The 16,015-nt window shown below is 52.1% G+C and overlaps 2 protein-coding genes across 2 annotated transcripts in view; one reads left to right on the forward strand and one right to left on the reverse strand.

Annotated features, from left to right (window-relative positions):
- On the forward strand, positions 1–6,882 carry GORASP1 (golgi reassembly stacking protein 1, 65kDa). The gene is made up of 8 exons (XM_005860425.2): positions 1–75; positions 520–739; positions 2,148–2,234; positions 2,360–2,490; positions 2,741–3,068; positions 3,806–3,956; positions 4,432–4,581; positions 4,807–6,882. The coding sequence occupies exons 2-8, from the start codon at positions 611–613 to the stop codon at positions 5,082–5,084; spliced, it is 1,254 nt and encodes a 417-aa protein (XP_005860487.1). The 5' UTR covers positions 1–75; positions 520–610; the 3' UTR covers positions 5,085–6,882.
- Positions 6,877–16,015, reverse strand: part of WDR48 (WD repeat domain 48) — a 24,316-nt gene continuing 15,177 nt past the window's right edge. Inside the window, exons 14-18 of the mRNA XM_014534924.1 lie at positions 15,081–15,186; positions 14,107–14,194; positions 11,122–11,198; positions 9,207–9,399; positions 6,877–8,810 (exon numbers count right to left, since the gene is read on the reverse strand). Coding sequence (XP_014390410.1) covers positions 8,715–8,810; positions 9,207–9,399; positions 11,122–11,198; positions 14,107–14,194; positions 15,081–15,186 — 560 coding nt within the window. The 3' untranslated portion in view covers positions 6,877–8,714. The remainder of the gene's footprint in view (positions 8,811–9,206; positions 9,400–11,121; positions 11,199–14,106; positions 14,195–15,080; positions 15,187–16,015) is intronic.

Here is a 16,015-nt window from a genome sequence, read left to right on the forward strand (position 1 = left end):
GACAACTCCCCAGCCCAGCAAGCGGGCCTGGAGCCCTACTTTGACTTCATCATCACCATCGGGCACTCAAGGCTGGTGAGCTTTGCCGTGTGTGTGTGTGTGTGTGTGTGTGTGTCCGTCCCGTATGCCCCAAAGGAGGCTCCAGCCCAGCTCCCGCCTCCCTTTTCTTCTCCCTGCCCAGCGCTCAGCTCCTGAGCTCTCTGGGGTGGACTGGAGGTCAATGGACTCTTGGAGCTGGCCACGGGGCCTAGGGGCCTGCCTCTTGGGGCATGAGAGATGTGGGCTCTGGCCACGGGGCAGCTCAGAGTGGGACAGCCTGCAGTGCCCTGAACCCAGGAGGCTCTTTGATGAGTTTGTTGTGCTTTCTGGGTCAGAGGGGGAGCTGAGGGAGGCCCATTTAGCACTACTTGGGGGGTGGTGTGGCCCTGCCGGGGCAGTTGGCCACCAAGGCCCTTGCCCCACCTCAGACCCAGACTTGTCTGAGTGGCCCGGATGGGGTGTGGGGGTCCTTGGAGTCAGCCCCCTGCCCCCATAGAACAAGGAGACTGACACGCTGAGGGATCTGCTGAAGGCCAATGTGGAGAAGCCGGTGAAGCTGCAGGTGTTCAACATGAAGACCATGCGGGTGCGCGAGGTGGAGGTGGTGCCCAGCAACATGTGGGGCGGCCCAGGCCTGCTGGGCGCCAGTGTGCGCTTCTGCAGCTTCCACAGGGCCAGCGAGCACGTGTGGCACGTGCTGGTGAGTGGGGTGGGGCTGGGCACGGATGTGGGTGGGGCGATGAGTGGGGCATTGGGGCCACAGGCCAAGCACTGCAGGGGAAGGTGGTGGGGCCAGGACACGGGGGGGGGGGTCCCGGGGGGTGGGGAGGAGGGTGTGGGGGCAACTGGGACAGGGCCAGTAGCCAGGTGGACTATTGGAGGACTCCCTGAGGGCAGGGTCCTTCTCACTCCAGTGTCCAGAGAGGGCAGCTCTTTACCTGCATGGCGTGCCCTGCCTCTTGTTAGCCGTATGCCTTTGGGCACTTTTGACCCTCTATCCCAGGGGTGGGGAACATCCAGCCCGCGGGCCACGTAAGGCCTGCAAAATCATTTAGTCTGGCCCTGCCAAGGCATGAGCGGTGAGTGAATTAAATGTTTGGCCAAATAGAGCAGGCTGATTTTTAAGTTGATAATTTTGTGTGGCCCTCGAGTGTCATTATAAATATCCAAATGGCCCTTGGCAGAGAAAAGGTTCCCCACCCCTGCTCTTTACATGGTTTTTTATTTCGAGAGGTGGGGCTGCCACCTACTGGAGGGTGGTGGTGCCGCCGCGGCCGCCTTGGTGTGTTTTTCCGGCCGGTCCTCTGAGACGCCTCGGCACTGGGCTGGTGCCTGCGGTCTGAACCTTGTGAGTCTCGGTGACGGAATTGTCACAGACGTTGCTGTCAGTGTCCAGCACAGTTACACGTGCACACGTGCCATGTGCGCCCACTGATGGTGCCCAAGTTCGCAAGAATGCTTGCTCCCGCGACCTGGTCACAGGAGGGTGCCCTGCGTTGGAAACTGGCTGGCTTTTCAGCCTCCTCTGTTGCTCACCGACTTCTCGGGGAGCCTTCTCAACCTTAGACCTACCTCAGCTTGTCCACTAGTGCCACGGGGCGAAGATGGAAATCCCTGCGCATTCCTAGGAGGCTGGGACGGGCCAGTGGCTCACGGCTCCTCTAAGGGAGAGGGTGATCCTTATACCCAGGGGTCTTAACAGCCATGCAGTTGGGCACTGACTGTGGGCCAGAGTGTGGTTTTCATTCTTTACATATATTACTTCTAAAATCTTCTCAGCAACCCTGTGAGTGAGCACTGCATATCGTAGTCTTAATTGTTGGGAACCTGCAGCTGAGTGGTTAAGTATTTGTCCAATCGCCCAGCTAGCAGTTGGTGGAGTCAGGAGTTGAACCCAGGGTAGATTCCAGAGCTCAGAGCTGTGAGCCATGCCACAGTACTGCCCTCTGCTGGGGAGGTAGGGGAATTGGGGGGTAAGGTAGGAGAGTCTGGGCTCAAGGCCTTGGCCTGGGGACAGAGGGCATGTGTCCTACAGGCTACCTGGAGAGGCAGCTCCCGGCCCCTCCTCCAGGCCAGTAGTGAGGTGATGGTTCTCAATTCTTCCCCAGGATGTGGAACCCTCTTCGCCTGCCTCCCTTGCTGGCCTGTGCCCCTACACAGACTATGTGATTGGCTCAGACCAGCTCCTCCAGGAGGTGAGGAACCCGAGGCCCAGCCCTCCCCAGACCCCAGATGGGTGTGGAGATGTGGGTGCTGTCCATGGGAAGTGCCTCCAGTTCCAGCGCTGGGGCCAGGGCTCAGGCCCGTGTGTTTGTCCCAGTCTGAGGACTTCTTCACGCTCATCGAGTCCCACGAGGGGAAGCCCTTGAAGCTGATGGTTTATAACTCCGAGTCCGACTCCTGCCGGGAGGTGTCTGTAACTCCCAACGCAGCCTGGGGTGGAGAGGGCAGGTACTTCCGGGAGTCGGAGGGCTGTAGGGTGGGGTCCTGGTGGGGCCCTGGGTGGGCCTGGCTGGAGGGCATGGACCCCAGAGTCCCATGGTGGGGGGTGGAGGGCTGGGCCCTGGTTTAGGGATCCTGAGGCTGACCATGGTCCAGGAGGCATCCTTTTAGCCCCCTCACTGCCATTGGTGGGTGGGGGTGGCAGACACAGGAAAGGTGTGGGACAACTCCTGGATTGAATGTTTCTGGACTTCGGCAGTCTGGGGTGTGGTATCGGCTACGGGTATCTGCATCGGATCCCAATCCAGCCCCCCAGCTACCACAAGAAGTCACCTGGTGCCCTGCCACCTGGTACCCCATCACCTGGTGCCCCGCCATCTGGTAACCCTCCATCTGGTGCCCTACCACCTGGTACCCCACCACCTGGTGCTCCGCCATCTGGTACCTCACCACCTGGTGCCTTGCCACCTGGTACTCTGCCATCTGGTACCCCACCACCTGGTGCCCTGCCTCCTGGAACCACCCCCCTGGACTCTCCTGCCCCTCCTGGCCCAGAGATGGGTTCCAGGCAGGGTGACTACTTGGAGGTACGTGGGGAGCCCCTGTCAACTAGGGGATGTGGGGAGCTTCATGTGGACAGAAGGAAGAGGGTTCTGGAGGCCCTTAGGAGGCCCACCTGCTTGTGGGACCCCGTGGGAACAGCTGGGCCCATTCTGGGACCATGAAACCCGCTCTGGTTCTCCTGCCTCTGAGGTGGGGAGGTGAGGCACTAGTTGTCACTCACATTTCATGAGTGGGAAACAGGCTCCGGGGCGGGCGGAGCCTTGCGCTGTGCCTCAGTGAGTCTGTGGTAAGGTTGGGCCAGAGGCTGGGCATCAGAGTCCCCGCAGGGCTGGTTGTCCGGCCGCGTCTGCAGGAGAGTGCTGGTCTTGTCTTCATGGCTGTTGAGCAGGTCCCCTGATGCCTTTAGGCCCTGGGCTGGTGCCTGGGACCTGTGCCCGGGGCATGGAGGATGGCTTTCCAGGCCTGCTGGAATTCAGGGAAGGCCCTTCCTTCTTGTGGGTCATTGACGGGGCCCAGCGAGATGGGCACCTGGGCTCCTCAGAGTGGCAAGAGTGCTCCCTCTCCGTGTCGGCACTGCCGGGGAGGCCAGCCAGGCCCCCGTCTGACTTCACATCACCTGTAGAGAGGGACCGACCGCCAAGGCTGTTTGCTCCTTCAGGCAGAGCGATGCTTCTGGGGCAGGTGGGGGCTGGGGGCGAAGCTGGACTACACTGTCCCGACCGCCCTCTCCCTGGGCCCTCTTTTCCCCTGGCTCCCCTAGGCCCTGCTGCAGGCACCCGGCTCCTCCCTAGAGGGACTGCTTCCTGAGCCCGGGCCTCTCAGCTATGGTGTGCGTGACCTTGGGGAACTGCCACGGCCCATGGAGACTCCTCTTCAGCCTCCGCCTCCAGTGCAGCGAGTCATGGACCCAGGTAGTGAGCAGGCCCGGCCGGGAGGCTAGGAACCTGCCACCCCTGGTGCCGAAATGGGCCCCAGGCTCAGGCCTGGACTTTGGCAACAGTACCAAAACCTTCCTCAGACCTCCTGACCCCTACTCTGTGCCAGGATGGCTGCAGGTGACCTCACACAGGGTGTAGACGGGGATACTTATCTCCAGAGAAGAGAGGTGCCCGCTCAAGGTTGCAGCAAATTGGGGCCGGAGCAGGGTCTGGTCCTTCTGCTGCTGTGCCGCTCCCATGATGCCCAATGCCAGGCCCCTTTCTTTCCTTGGAAACAAGCAGTTGGGGGGGAGGGGAACCTCTGGGTTGGGTTGGGGGCATCACCATAGGCTGAGATTAGTCTCAGGCTGAGCCAGGTGCCCCAGGAACGGTGCCCCGAGGGAGCCAGGGGACTGGCCTTCAGCAGGCAGGGTCTTGTGCTAGCAAAGAGCTGTGCCCCTTCCCCTAGGCTTCCTGGACGTGTCGGGCATCTCCCTCTTGGACAGCAGTGCCAGCGTCTGCCCCAGCCTGCCCTCCTTCCCAGAGCTGACCTCCACCGCCGTGCCAGCCGCAGGGCTGGAGGACGTCGGCTCCAGCAGTGGCTCTCACGAGCGTGGCGGTGAGTGGCTTGCACCTGCAGAGGCCTCTGGGAAGGCTGCCCCGTTTCTCCATGGGTCAGAGGCTGGCGTGTGGGAGGAATGCGGCCATGTCAAGGTGTTTGTACACTGGCTGTCTCCTCTCCCTCAGTGTCTGGGGTGGGATTTGGAGGTCAGTGGGGTTACTGCCCCGGCCACACTGGCCCCAGGTCCTGCAGGCCCCCTGAGCCCCCTCCTGTGTGTTTCAGGGGAGGCCACGTGGTCTGGATCAGAGTTTGAGGTCTCCTTCCCGGACAGCCCCGGTGCCCAGGCCCAGCAGGACCACCTGCCGCAGCTGACCCTTCCCGACAGCCTCACCTCTGCAGCCTCGCCAGAGGACGGGCTGTCTGCTGAGCTGCTCGAAGCTCAGGCCGAGGAGGAGCCGGCAAGCACAGCAAGTCCAGGTCTCAGGGCGGAAGCCGAGGCAGCCAGCCAGGCCCAGCTCGCTACCCCCGAACAACACCCTGGGCAACGGCAAGGCCCCTGATGGCATTTCCTGAGGTCCAGGTGTGGGGAGGTGGCTCAGGCCACACTGTGGGCCCAGCCCCTCGCCTGATCCCAGCCCAGTATGTCCAGCTTCCTGGGCTGTGGCTCCGAGTGATGTGTGGGGACTTCTGCAGGTGGGGGGCTCGTGTCCACTCACCCTACTGGTTTCTAAGAAATGACCTGCCAGCATCTGCGGGATGGTCCTGGCTTTGGGGAATTGAGCCCTTGTTTGAGAATCTTAAGCACATCTTTGGGGTGGTAGGGAGCTGGGAGCAGCACCCCGGCGGGAGCTGGGGGAGGAGAGGAAGGCTTCTTTGCTGCTCATGTGTGGCGCATGGAGCCTTGGTGGTGGGGAGAGGCGGCGTGGGCCTTGGGGAAGGGCATCTTGGCCGTGTACGCTGAGGCCCAGTGCTTGCTCCTGCGTGGTCACTGGCTGCCCAGGAAGCAGCAGGGCCCAGACGTGGTCAGGTGTGGCCGTGGGGTAAGGGAGGAAGGGGTTGGTATGGTGTTTGCCTAACCGCTTTGCAGAGCTTGCCTTGATTCTTCCTGCACAGCTGAGCCCGTGCTATCTACTGGAAGGCACCCCAACCCTGGGGACCCTTGAAGCCCCAATTACTGTCTCTTCTGTCACGTGCTCCCATCCCTGTGCCACACTGCACAGCCGGCTCAGGTTGACTGACATCTGCCAGTCACAGCTGGAGAAGAGAGGCAGTGAACTTGCCCACCTCTCATGGGAGAGGAGGGTTGGAAATTCTAGAACCTTCAGCAGATACTCACCTGTGCTTAGACCACGATGTTTCTTCTTCCCTCGGGCTGACACCCCACAGATCTAGTATCTCCAGTGTATCCCCTGTCAGCTCCCAAACTTACACAACAATCTCTTCTACATACACAAGGCACCCGGCCAGCCCCAGTGGTGAATAAGTTATAAATTTAAATTCACTCTCTCCAAGCCAGTCCTGACCAGATCTCTTTACACACAGCTCCCACCACAAGGGGAAACGAGAGGCCAGGGCCAGAGTGGGTGAGGGCCCTTCTGTCCTTTCCCAGTGTGTGTGTGTGCTGTTCCTCCTACCACCAGGTGCCTTGGGAGGCTAAGGCAGGCATGGGTCTTGTGCTCTGTCCTGCAGGAAGAGGAGGGCTCCCCCAGGGACGGGGTCCTCACCTGCCCCGGCTAGAGTCCCTTGCCTTCCCACACTCCGTGCTCGTTACCATGAAGGCTGCCTCTGGCCTTGTCCTCTAGTCTCTGTCCACATTGAGTCCCCGCTGCTGCTTGATTTGTAACGTTCGCATGTACGAGGAAATTCAGAGCTCTTAGGCCCGTAGCACAAGGATGATCAGCCGAAGGTGGCACAGGCCAAGTGTATGGAGGGAGGCCCCCAATTAGTGAACACCGAGTTTCTAGCACTCTGACCGCACGGACAGCGAGCCCTGTCCAGCCCACCAGCGCAGCCACACTGCAGAGCAGGAGGCCTGGGTGCAAGGCCAGCGCCGGGGCCTGCTCCGGGGCTGCCTGGGAGCCCAGCTCCGCCTGCAGAACTGCAGGAAGAACAAGCCCAGGGACTGCTCCGAGGGCAGGTCCCTGCGCTGCAGCCTGGCCCCCTGGCCCCGGCACCCTCACCCAAGGGTTCTGGTCTTCCTTGCTTCACACATGCCTCTTCCCAAGTTGCAGGATAAAGCGGATACCAATGCTAATTATTTCCAGGGTAAACAGGAAAACCAGAGGTTTCTCAATTTCTCTATCATCTGCTCTGAAGGAAAATGACAAGTGAAAAAATAAACGTGTACTATGCTTTGAATATTTTAACTAAAGCCTTTATTCTATACAACTGTGAAATACAGATTTTTACCCTTTTGGCATTGCAAACTGTCCACTTTTCTGGAAACTTACTGGTTTGACGGGAAGAAAAGAAAAAAGTACAACCATGCTGGGGTCAGATCTATGACAGGAAGGGAGCACAGCCACCTCTCGAGGTTCGGGAGCACGGCAAGACGGCCCAGTAGCAAAACCCTCCCTTTAGCCCAAGGGCCCCTCATGCAAACACAACAGGGCTGGTAAATGAGTTTGGTGTGTTTTTTTGACATGAATTCACGACTATTGCTAAAAAACGTGCAGCAAAAGTGCACTGTTGTATCCAACAGATAGAAAGGGCTGTTTACAAAAGAAGTGGGCTGCTCTCTGCGTGAGGGAGGGGGGCTCGGTGGAATGGGGCTCACGTCCTCAGAGAGCCAGCGGCAGTGACCTGTCCACTTCCCAGAGGAGGCTGCCCCCGGTGCGGGAGGGAGGGAGCCCTGTCCCTACAGCTGTGCGAATCCCAGTGTCTCGAACAGGAAGGTCTGGACCGAGGCCCATTGGCTGCCTTCAGCTGAACCCGTGAGGATGTAGAAAAGAAACCCTTCCCCACCCCCGCCCCAGGCCCCGCTGCTGTGGGCGCCGCTGCACACGAGCTGGGGAGGCCCCTGGCCTGGAAGGAACTGCCTCTGAAGGCACTTGTGCTTCTGGCTCCACACGGGAGGCGAGTCTCACGCAGTCTGGTCGGGGCAGACCATTGCTCTCGTCTGAATACAAATGACCTTGGGGAGAATCCAAAGTGTTTTTATGCCAAAAGTTGAAGTGTTTATCCCCAATAAGTTATATTCTGTACAAGATCCAAATGATTCTATGAAAGCTTTAGATTGTTAGAAAGAACAGTGAAAAGCAATCTGGATAGAGGTACAACAACAAAAACCTGCATATAAAACTCTGGAAAACAAATATGTATGTTTCCAGGCTATGAATTACCAAAGCAACTCACCATGATATCCTTGCACTGACACCATACATTTTAGGTAGCATTTTAAACGAAGTTAAAATTTCACCACGGTCTTAAGTTTTGATGGTGCCTTGCTGCTCACCAGAGCAAGTACCTCTGGTGCCACCTGGCTTTGCCCGTAAATAAAATGACACAGTGGAGGAAGGAGTACGACAGCTGCACCTCCCTGTGGCTGCCGGACAGTCCGGGGCACTGGGGTCAGTGTGGCATCGCTGTGCCACAGCTCCATCTGCAGGAACACATCTGAGGTGCAGTAGTAGAAACAAGCCCAACACTAGTCATTTATGAAATAGGCTGGCTCTCGAATTGTGCATCAGCAAGTTCCTATTAAAAATAACTGTCTTAAATGGGAAAACAATTTGTTTTTAATGACAAACTTGGAAAAAGCCTTCATAGGTACTGCACGAATGGAATGTACTCTCTTAGAAAAGCTACTCAGCATGTGTGAAGTGGAAACACTGACAGATATGGCCCTACAGGATGTGTTTCTAGCAAGTGCTAACGAAGATAAGGTCCTTTGAAATAAAAGGAGGAAGCCAGGCCTGCGCTGGCCTGTCAGTCTCTGTACATCTCGAGAGACAGTTGGCTGGGGTTCTGCTCTCGGACTCTGCCTCCCTGGGGACAGCTTGCTCTACACAAGGAGGCTGGTTTCTATATTACATTTCCATTAGTCACTGCAGTTGAAAGAGAATCTCAGTCCACACCAAATCGGCCATTAGAAGTCTGGCTCCCACTGGGCTCAGTGGGCTTCCTAGGACTACTCTTGGGGCCACAGAGGAAGGTCAGTAAATGGATACCCAGGAGCGCTCGCCCACCCCTCACGTGGACTTCTGCCGGTAATGGAGGGTGAGGTCCCCGCCACTCTTCCATATGAAGTGTTTCACTGTCCGCAGGTCCATATTTGGATCCAAAACCTGAACAGCAAAACCTAAATTAGAAATGTCAAAGCCTCTGCTATCTAAGGCCTTTACGGTTGCCTCTCACAGGTGAGCCAGAGCGCCCTCCCCTCCCCCACCCCCGGGTGGCAACCCTGGGCGCAGGACACTGTCTCCAGTCATTCCTCGCGAAGGCCTTCTGTGCATCTTGTTTTAAAACAGCTCCACCCACCCCACTTCACATCCTAAACTAACAGAATCTGCTCTGCAAATCAAGATGACCCTGTGTCCTTTCCTTGGGAGACACCCAGAGTTCCTTAGAGCCTCTTTAAGAGCAGAAGCCCCTCCTCCCCCCAAAGGCAACAGACCTGGGAACCATAATCAGACCCCGTGATGTAACTCCGAGCACCGGCCCTGGTCCGCAAGCCCACCTACCTGGTCCTGGCACAGAAGTTCAATTTTCTCCTCTGCCAGCACAGCAATATCCTCCTCTTTTTCCTGTTCTCCTGGTTTTTCATTATTAGAAGAGCTAGTGGTTTGCGACTCATTATCCAAGTTGATGATTTTCTCATAAACATGTTCCATGACTTTCCGGACTTGGAGCATGTCGCTAGCAGAAAGTCTATCTCTGTAAAAAGCAAGGGCAGACTTGACATCGGGAAGTCACTGGATATTCTCTCTTCCATATTCTTTGGCATTAACATTTTATAAAGATGAAAACATACCACAGAAACATAAACCAATACAAGTTTTAGTCATTGCCTTACGCCATTTTTAGAACTGCCAACTGACCTCTGTGGTGCCCTTTAAGCCATGATTATGCTGCACCAGAGCAGACACACTAACTGCTCTGGGAGGGGAGGCGGCCCCGGGCTCCCAGGCCCATTTCCCCCAGGACCTGCCTTCCTACAGCTGACACCTTGAGTCTCAACCTCCTGCCCCAACTCCACACCCACAAACCCGATAGCTGACTGGGTATCTCCAGTTGGCTGTTCCCCAGGAACCTCAAAACTCTACATGTCCAAACCAAGATTCATCAACTGCCTCACCCCCAAACCTCCTTCTGTTTCTCTGATGTCAGTTAATGGTCGAACCAAGTAGGCTCAGGCTCAAACTCTGAAAGCACCTTGAGTTTAGGGTCATTACATCTAGTGAAGTGAGATCTAGGACTTGCTCCTGTGTGTGCAGGCAGGTGGGGGGAGGGTAGGAGGAAGTAGCAGATGAAGCAAATGTTTGGCCGTGTGTGGAGAATGACTGGAAGCTGCTGGATGGGAAAATGGGGGTTCATTCTCCTGTTCTTTGTTTGTATATGATTGGAAATACCCCCAACAAAAGGTTTTGAAGTCTTATTGATTTTATTTGCTTGGATATACACCCATGAAACCGGAATTTCTTCTCCGACTCTCCTCTGAAGTTATTTTCCCACCACCCCACATCCTAGGCTGCAGCACAGAGGTCCTCGCCAGTTTTCAGTTCTTGCGCATGCTTCCACTTCCACATCCCTGATCAAACCATTTCCTGGCAAGGTTTTAAAGTCTTATTGATTTTATTTGCTAGGATATACACCCATGAAACCAGAATTTCTTCTCCGACTTCCCTCTGAAGTTATTTTCCCACCACCCCCACATCCTAGGCTGCAGCACAGAGGTCCTCGCCAGTTTTCAGTTCTTGCGCATGCTTCCACTTCCACATCCCTGATCAAACCATTTCCTGGACCTGGAATATCTCTGAAGTTCTATCCATCCTACAGGTCTAGCTCAAATTCCATGTCCTTCGAGAAGCCTTTCTGGAAAGCTCCAAAAATTCATTTCTTTCCCCTACGCTCATGATTTCTTAAGTATCCATAAAAGCAGTTATTATGGATACACAGGAGCACTCACCCACCCCTCACGTGGACTTCTGTCAGTAATGGAGGGTGAGGTCACCATCACTCTTCCATATAAAAGAGTGTAGGGCACAGATTATGGCAAGAGACAAAATCCATGTCTTATTTTTGAACATCTGTAGCTTACCACAGTAGGTACTTGGTAAATGGTTAAACTGTATGAAGTGATATTATAAAACTTGTGGACTTCTGTCAGTAATGGAGGGTGAGGTCACATCACTCTTCCATATAAAAGAGTATAGGGCACAGATTATGGCAAGAGACAAAATCCATATCTTATTTTTGAACATCTGTAGCTTACCACAGTAGGTACTTGGTAAATGGTTAAACTGTATGGAGTGATATTATAAAACTAGCCTTATATCTAGTCCTTGCCTCCTTTGCTATAAAAGCAATCATAAGGAATAAAAAACCTGTCTGGTAATTAATTAGATAAAAGCATCACATGACAGTACATTTACTTACTTTTTTAAGGTTTTTGCTCCTGAAGATGCATGAGGTTGGAGGTAGAAAGGAATTTTGTTGAATTTGGGCATATTTTTCTGAAATATTAAAAGTAAAAAATGGCATCATAGTTTCTATTAACTGATAGATTAAAATGATGTCAATAGGAGAACATGATTTACAAGTTAATAGTTGTTTTACAATTAAAAGTCACTTTCTATGAAATTTACAGTAAGCTATCAAATGATCTAAGTCAGCCTTAGACAAAATGTATCAGAAAAGTATAATGTTCAGTTTTGTAATAAAAGATTATATGTAATGTCAGTGGCAATATGTACTTGCACACATGGCTCTTTTCAAATAACAATTCAAAGTATTAAAGGGAGACAAATTTTATTTTAATTCGTGAAGCCAAACCAAAATCTAAATTCTACATTAAACTATTAAGGCTGATCCCTAAAGGCCCAAACAAAAAATTAAGTGCCTTGAGAGAAAACCATAACATTTGTCTTTGAGCAAAACCATACTCTACGCTGGTGAGGCCCCTCATGCAATGGAAAGGCTAACCAGGCCCTCCCACGCTCCTTCCCTCTGATGTCAGAGGGCTGAGGTTTTGCACGAGAGTGGAAACTTCAGCCAACTAGCTAGACATCTATCGTGAAGTAAACCACATACTTAGTGAAAGATAAAACTAACTGGTCATCTTTTCTCTGGGTATCAATCCCCTCCGAGCCTCCATGCCCTGGCCCATCCAGATGTCTCCTCTCAGGAATAAGCCACAGGCCTAAAGTATGCCAGGTGAGTTGCACACTCAAAGGAGTAGTGGTTTATGGGGGAGCTCGGACTTGGAGACGACCACAGAATATCCACCAGGTGTCACACTGGCGTGGAGGTGGTATATCTGGGACAGAAAATACTTTCTGAAGGTTCTAGAGATGAAATCTCTTTTCATATGGCTTTAGGGGTATACAAAATAGGTCAACAGCACAGAAGAGAGTCTAGAAACAGACCCATGTGTATGCAGAAATTTAGTATATGATAAAGACAGCATTTCAAATTAGTAGAAAAAGGATAGATTATTTAAAAATTGTGTTGGCAAACTGGCTATTGTCCATTTGTAGAAAGTTAGCATCCTACTTCACACCAAACAAAATAACTAATAGATTAAAGACCTAGACATAGACAATTATCATAAACATACTAGAGAATACAGGAGAACATTTTTGCTACTTTGGAGAGGGAAATACATAAGCAAGACATGAAACTCAGAACCATAAAGTGTCAATCTGATTATATAAAATTAAAACTTTTTGCCTGACAAAAATACCACGAACAAAGTAAAAATTCAATTAAGAGACATAATAGTCAAAGAGTTAATATTTAATATGATGAGCTCCTATAAATTAATAAGAAGGAGAAATAACCCAATAGAGAAATAAGTAAATAACACAAGCAATTCACAGAAGAAATAGAAATGGCCAATATGAAAAGATACTTAACCTCACTACAAATTAAAAAATACCCCAAATTATATTAAAACAATGAGATAGTATTTGTCTATCTTTTAGCAAAGATTGAAAGTATCCAGTGTGGGTGAGGGTGTGGGCACGTATACACTGTGGAGAGAGTGTAAACTGATACAGCCTTTGTGGAGGGCAATTTGCCGATATCTATCAAAATTTAAAATGTGCATACCCTTTGATCCAGCAATTCCACTTCTAGGAATTTATCCTAAAAAGTACACAAAGTTATATGGACAAGGATGTTCACTGAAGCATTGTTTGTAATAGAAAACATTGGAAACAACCTAAGTGCCCATTAATAGGGTACTGGTTAAATAAATTATGGTACATTTATACAATGGAATAGTATACAGTCATTTAAAAGAAATGATCCAACCTGTAGAATCATGAAAAAATGCTCAAGATAGATTTTTAAGTAAAAAAACAAAACAAAACAAAAAACGACCAAGTTGCAGAACAGTATGCATAACAAATCTTGTGAAAATAAAACAAGCTGCATGCAGGTAATATGTGCTGATGTAGCATAGAAAAAAGCACTAAAGGCTCTGCACTAAACTAGTGACAGTTATTACCTCTGGGGAGAAGGACAGGGAGCAAATGGAAGAGAAGGAGTGATTGAGAAAGGGATGGGAGTTTCACTTTATTCATATATTATTTTTATAGTTAAAAACCAATACCGATATCCACAGATGAATACCAATACTACTTCTGCAACTTTGGAACTACAGGGAAGCAGAAGAGGATTCTACCTGGCAGTCTAGTTTTTACTTAATAAATTTATTCACAAAAAGTGAGACTGTAGAGGGACGGGGGTCCACGGGCAGGGCCTGGAGAGCTCTGTATATAGGGCTGGGAGACAAGGGACCCTCCAGGTGGAAGGGTGCTTTGTAATCACATAAAGTAAAAAGGGAGTTACAACCACTCCCTCCTCCATCCTCGATTAAAAAGACGTCTCTGAGGTGAATGGGGAGCCCAGGACTTAAGGGTGTTGGAAGGGTTTCACGTGTGCCAGGGGTGAAGGGGTGTCACCGGCACCAGGCGGCTCCTGCATCAGCTGGTAGAACTGCACGCAGCCCTCCCTGGGCGCCGCCTGGTTTTCACTGACAGAGACACAGAAGTCACTGTGGACATGCCAACCAGTCTGGCACCGGCGCAGGGCTGTGTAGTGGCCACAGTGGATGCTGCCCAGTGGCTGCAAAGGGCTTAGAGCTGACACACGGGGCTCCGGGCTCTGTCCCTGGCACAGCTCCCGAGGCTCCGTGGCTGCAGCGGGAGGGCTACTCTACTGCACTCTTCCTGATGGAGCCTCGGGAGGCGGAGCACGAGGATTCGGGGATGGCTGTCCTGTCAGCTTTCTGGTATTTGTTTTCTTTGGCAGTCTAGTTTTTATGACACTTTCAGGTTATACAGTCTGAAGCAGTTCTGAACTTGCTTCGTGATTTGGAAAAAACACAAGGGCGAAGTGGGAGGGGAGGACACTTACATCCACAGTGATGTCAATTACCCATTGCGGCACCGTCTCGTTGAGGAGCATGGACTCAGTCTCCCCTCCGGAATCCCGGCAGAGCAGCCTAAACACAGCCATCAGGTAGTGAGTGACACGGCAGCAGATGACAAAATCACTGTTATAAACACTAGACAAAGGGACAGGGCCTTACAGCGTTCATTCAGGACAACCCACTGAGCTGAGGAAAGAAGTGCAGCCGGAATGGCTCACTCAGCTGGAGCGGGAGCAGACTCCGGGGCCAGCAGCACCAGCGCTGCCTGAGTCCCTGCGTAATGCGGGAAGCCTGTGTGTAGGCAAAGCCCTCGAGAAAGACCCCCTGCCAGCGCTGCAGCCCCCGGCACAGCCTCCCCACGGAGCGGGGCAGGGTATTTTGGTAACACACTCAGGAAACCACCATAAAGGCAGAGAATGCTGCGCTCAAGGGCAAGACAAGCCCCTTTCTTACTTATGGCCCTACAGAGGCTCTCGTGCGCTCTCCCCATCACTCTAGCAGGCCTTGCTGGCAACGTGTAGGTAAGGCCAGTGTAGCTCTTTCCTGCAGGGACACACGCAGCCCAGCCTCACACCTCAGATCAGGCCATCGCTGGGCCCAACAATTCCCAGGAGCAGCCCAGCCCATCCTGCCTGACCCAGCCTGCGGGCAGTCACCTACTCTGATGCTGTCCTGTGGACAGGGACTTCTGGTGCTGCCATCTATCCCCTGACCCCGGCGGTCATGCTGAATAAGTGAAAGTGAGTTTCCTGCAGACACCACCAGAGAAGCTGCCTCGAGGCAAGGTGTCGACCTCATTTAACAGCGGAGGCTCAGCTCTCAGAACAGGGGTCTAATAGCATCACTTAACTCTCTCACGGAGATGAAAAGCTTCCAAGCCCTGACACCTCTAGAGTGATAACGAACAATCTGTAGCCTCTGCTTCCTTAGACATGCCCCCAGCCCTCCTTGCTCATACCTGAACAGTGTGCGGCCTCCTGCTTCACCAAAGATCACAGGGGTGTGGGGGGGCACTTGGAAATAGCCATTCCCCTTCTGTACTCGGTTCTCCTGCTCCCCATTTACTAGGAAAAGATACAGATGGTGTCAGATGCAGAGTTAGTGCAACGAACAGATTCTAAACATTATGTTTACCCAGGCTTCAAACACTGCAATATTTTTAAAGTTAAAAGTCCTTTAAGTCAGCCAGAGTAAAAAATAAAGGCAAAAAACAAACCAAGTCAAATTCCTGAAAGTAAGAAATACTTGGTATAGCAACTTGTGATGTGCCCCATGAGAAATGACTGCATTTCAGAGGGTTTTAGTAGAAGAGATTAATGTTTGAGCTTTGAAGCAAAAGCATAACCATCTACTTGAACCACAGGGGAGTCTAGGAAAGTGTATTTATAAATGGTAATCTGGTGTGTGTTTTTAGTAGAACCCTAAGCTCGGAAAAATTTCTTGGGTCAGAAAAAAAATTATTTTCATGGTGGCCATAACTAATGGCAGAGGGATCAGTGAAAAATAAAATCCTCAGAGAGGTCATACTCTTGTTCATATTGTTCTCTGCAGATTTCATTTCACTGTTTTCTTTGTAATCTTTTGACCCAAGTGCAGTTAACCCCCACTCAGGTGCCAACTTGTTCATGAATTTCCCCAATGAATCCGGAAGCAGCCCATCCTCTGAAATCCTACAGCACCTTCAGAGCCGCTCCCATGACACCCAGCACTTCTCCCTGGACTCAGAATGCTTCATGCAGGTAGCTCTCTGCCCAGCAGAACGTCAGTCCTTGCAGGACAGGGTCCCTGCCCATTTATCTGCATCATCCCCACCTATAACTTACTAGAGGCCTGAGTACTTGAGCTCAATAATATAATCTAAGCAACTGGTACAGCAGATTACCAGACAGGTGG

Source organism: Myotis brandtii, unplaced genomic scaffold (genome assembly GCF_000412655.1).
Source record: "Myotis brandtii unplaced genomic scaffold, ASM41265v1 scaffold134, whole genome shotgun sequence".
Classification (NCBI taxonomy): Eukaryota; Metazoa; Chordata; class Mammalia; order Chiroptera; family Vespertilionidae; genus Myotis; species Myotis brandtii.

Coding starts and splice junctions, on each gene's coding strand:
- GORASP1 (XM_005860425.2), top strand. CDS start 611: ATGAAGACCATGCGGGTGCGCGAGGTGGAGGTGGTGCCCAGCAACATG. Junction 740..2,147: donor AGCACGTGTGGCACGTGCTG/GTGAGTGGGGTG, acceptor ATTCTTCCCCAG/GATGTGGAACCCTCTTCGCC. Junction 4,582..4,806: donor TGGCTCTCACGAGCGTGGCG/GTGAGTGGCTTG, acceptor TGTGTGTTTCAG/GGGAGGCCACGTGGTCTGGA.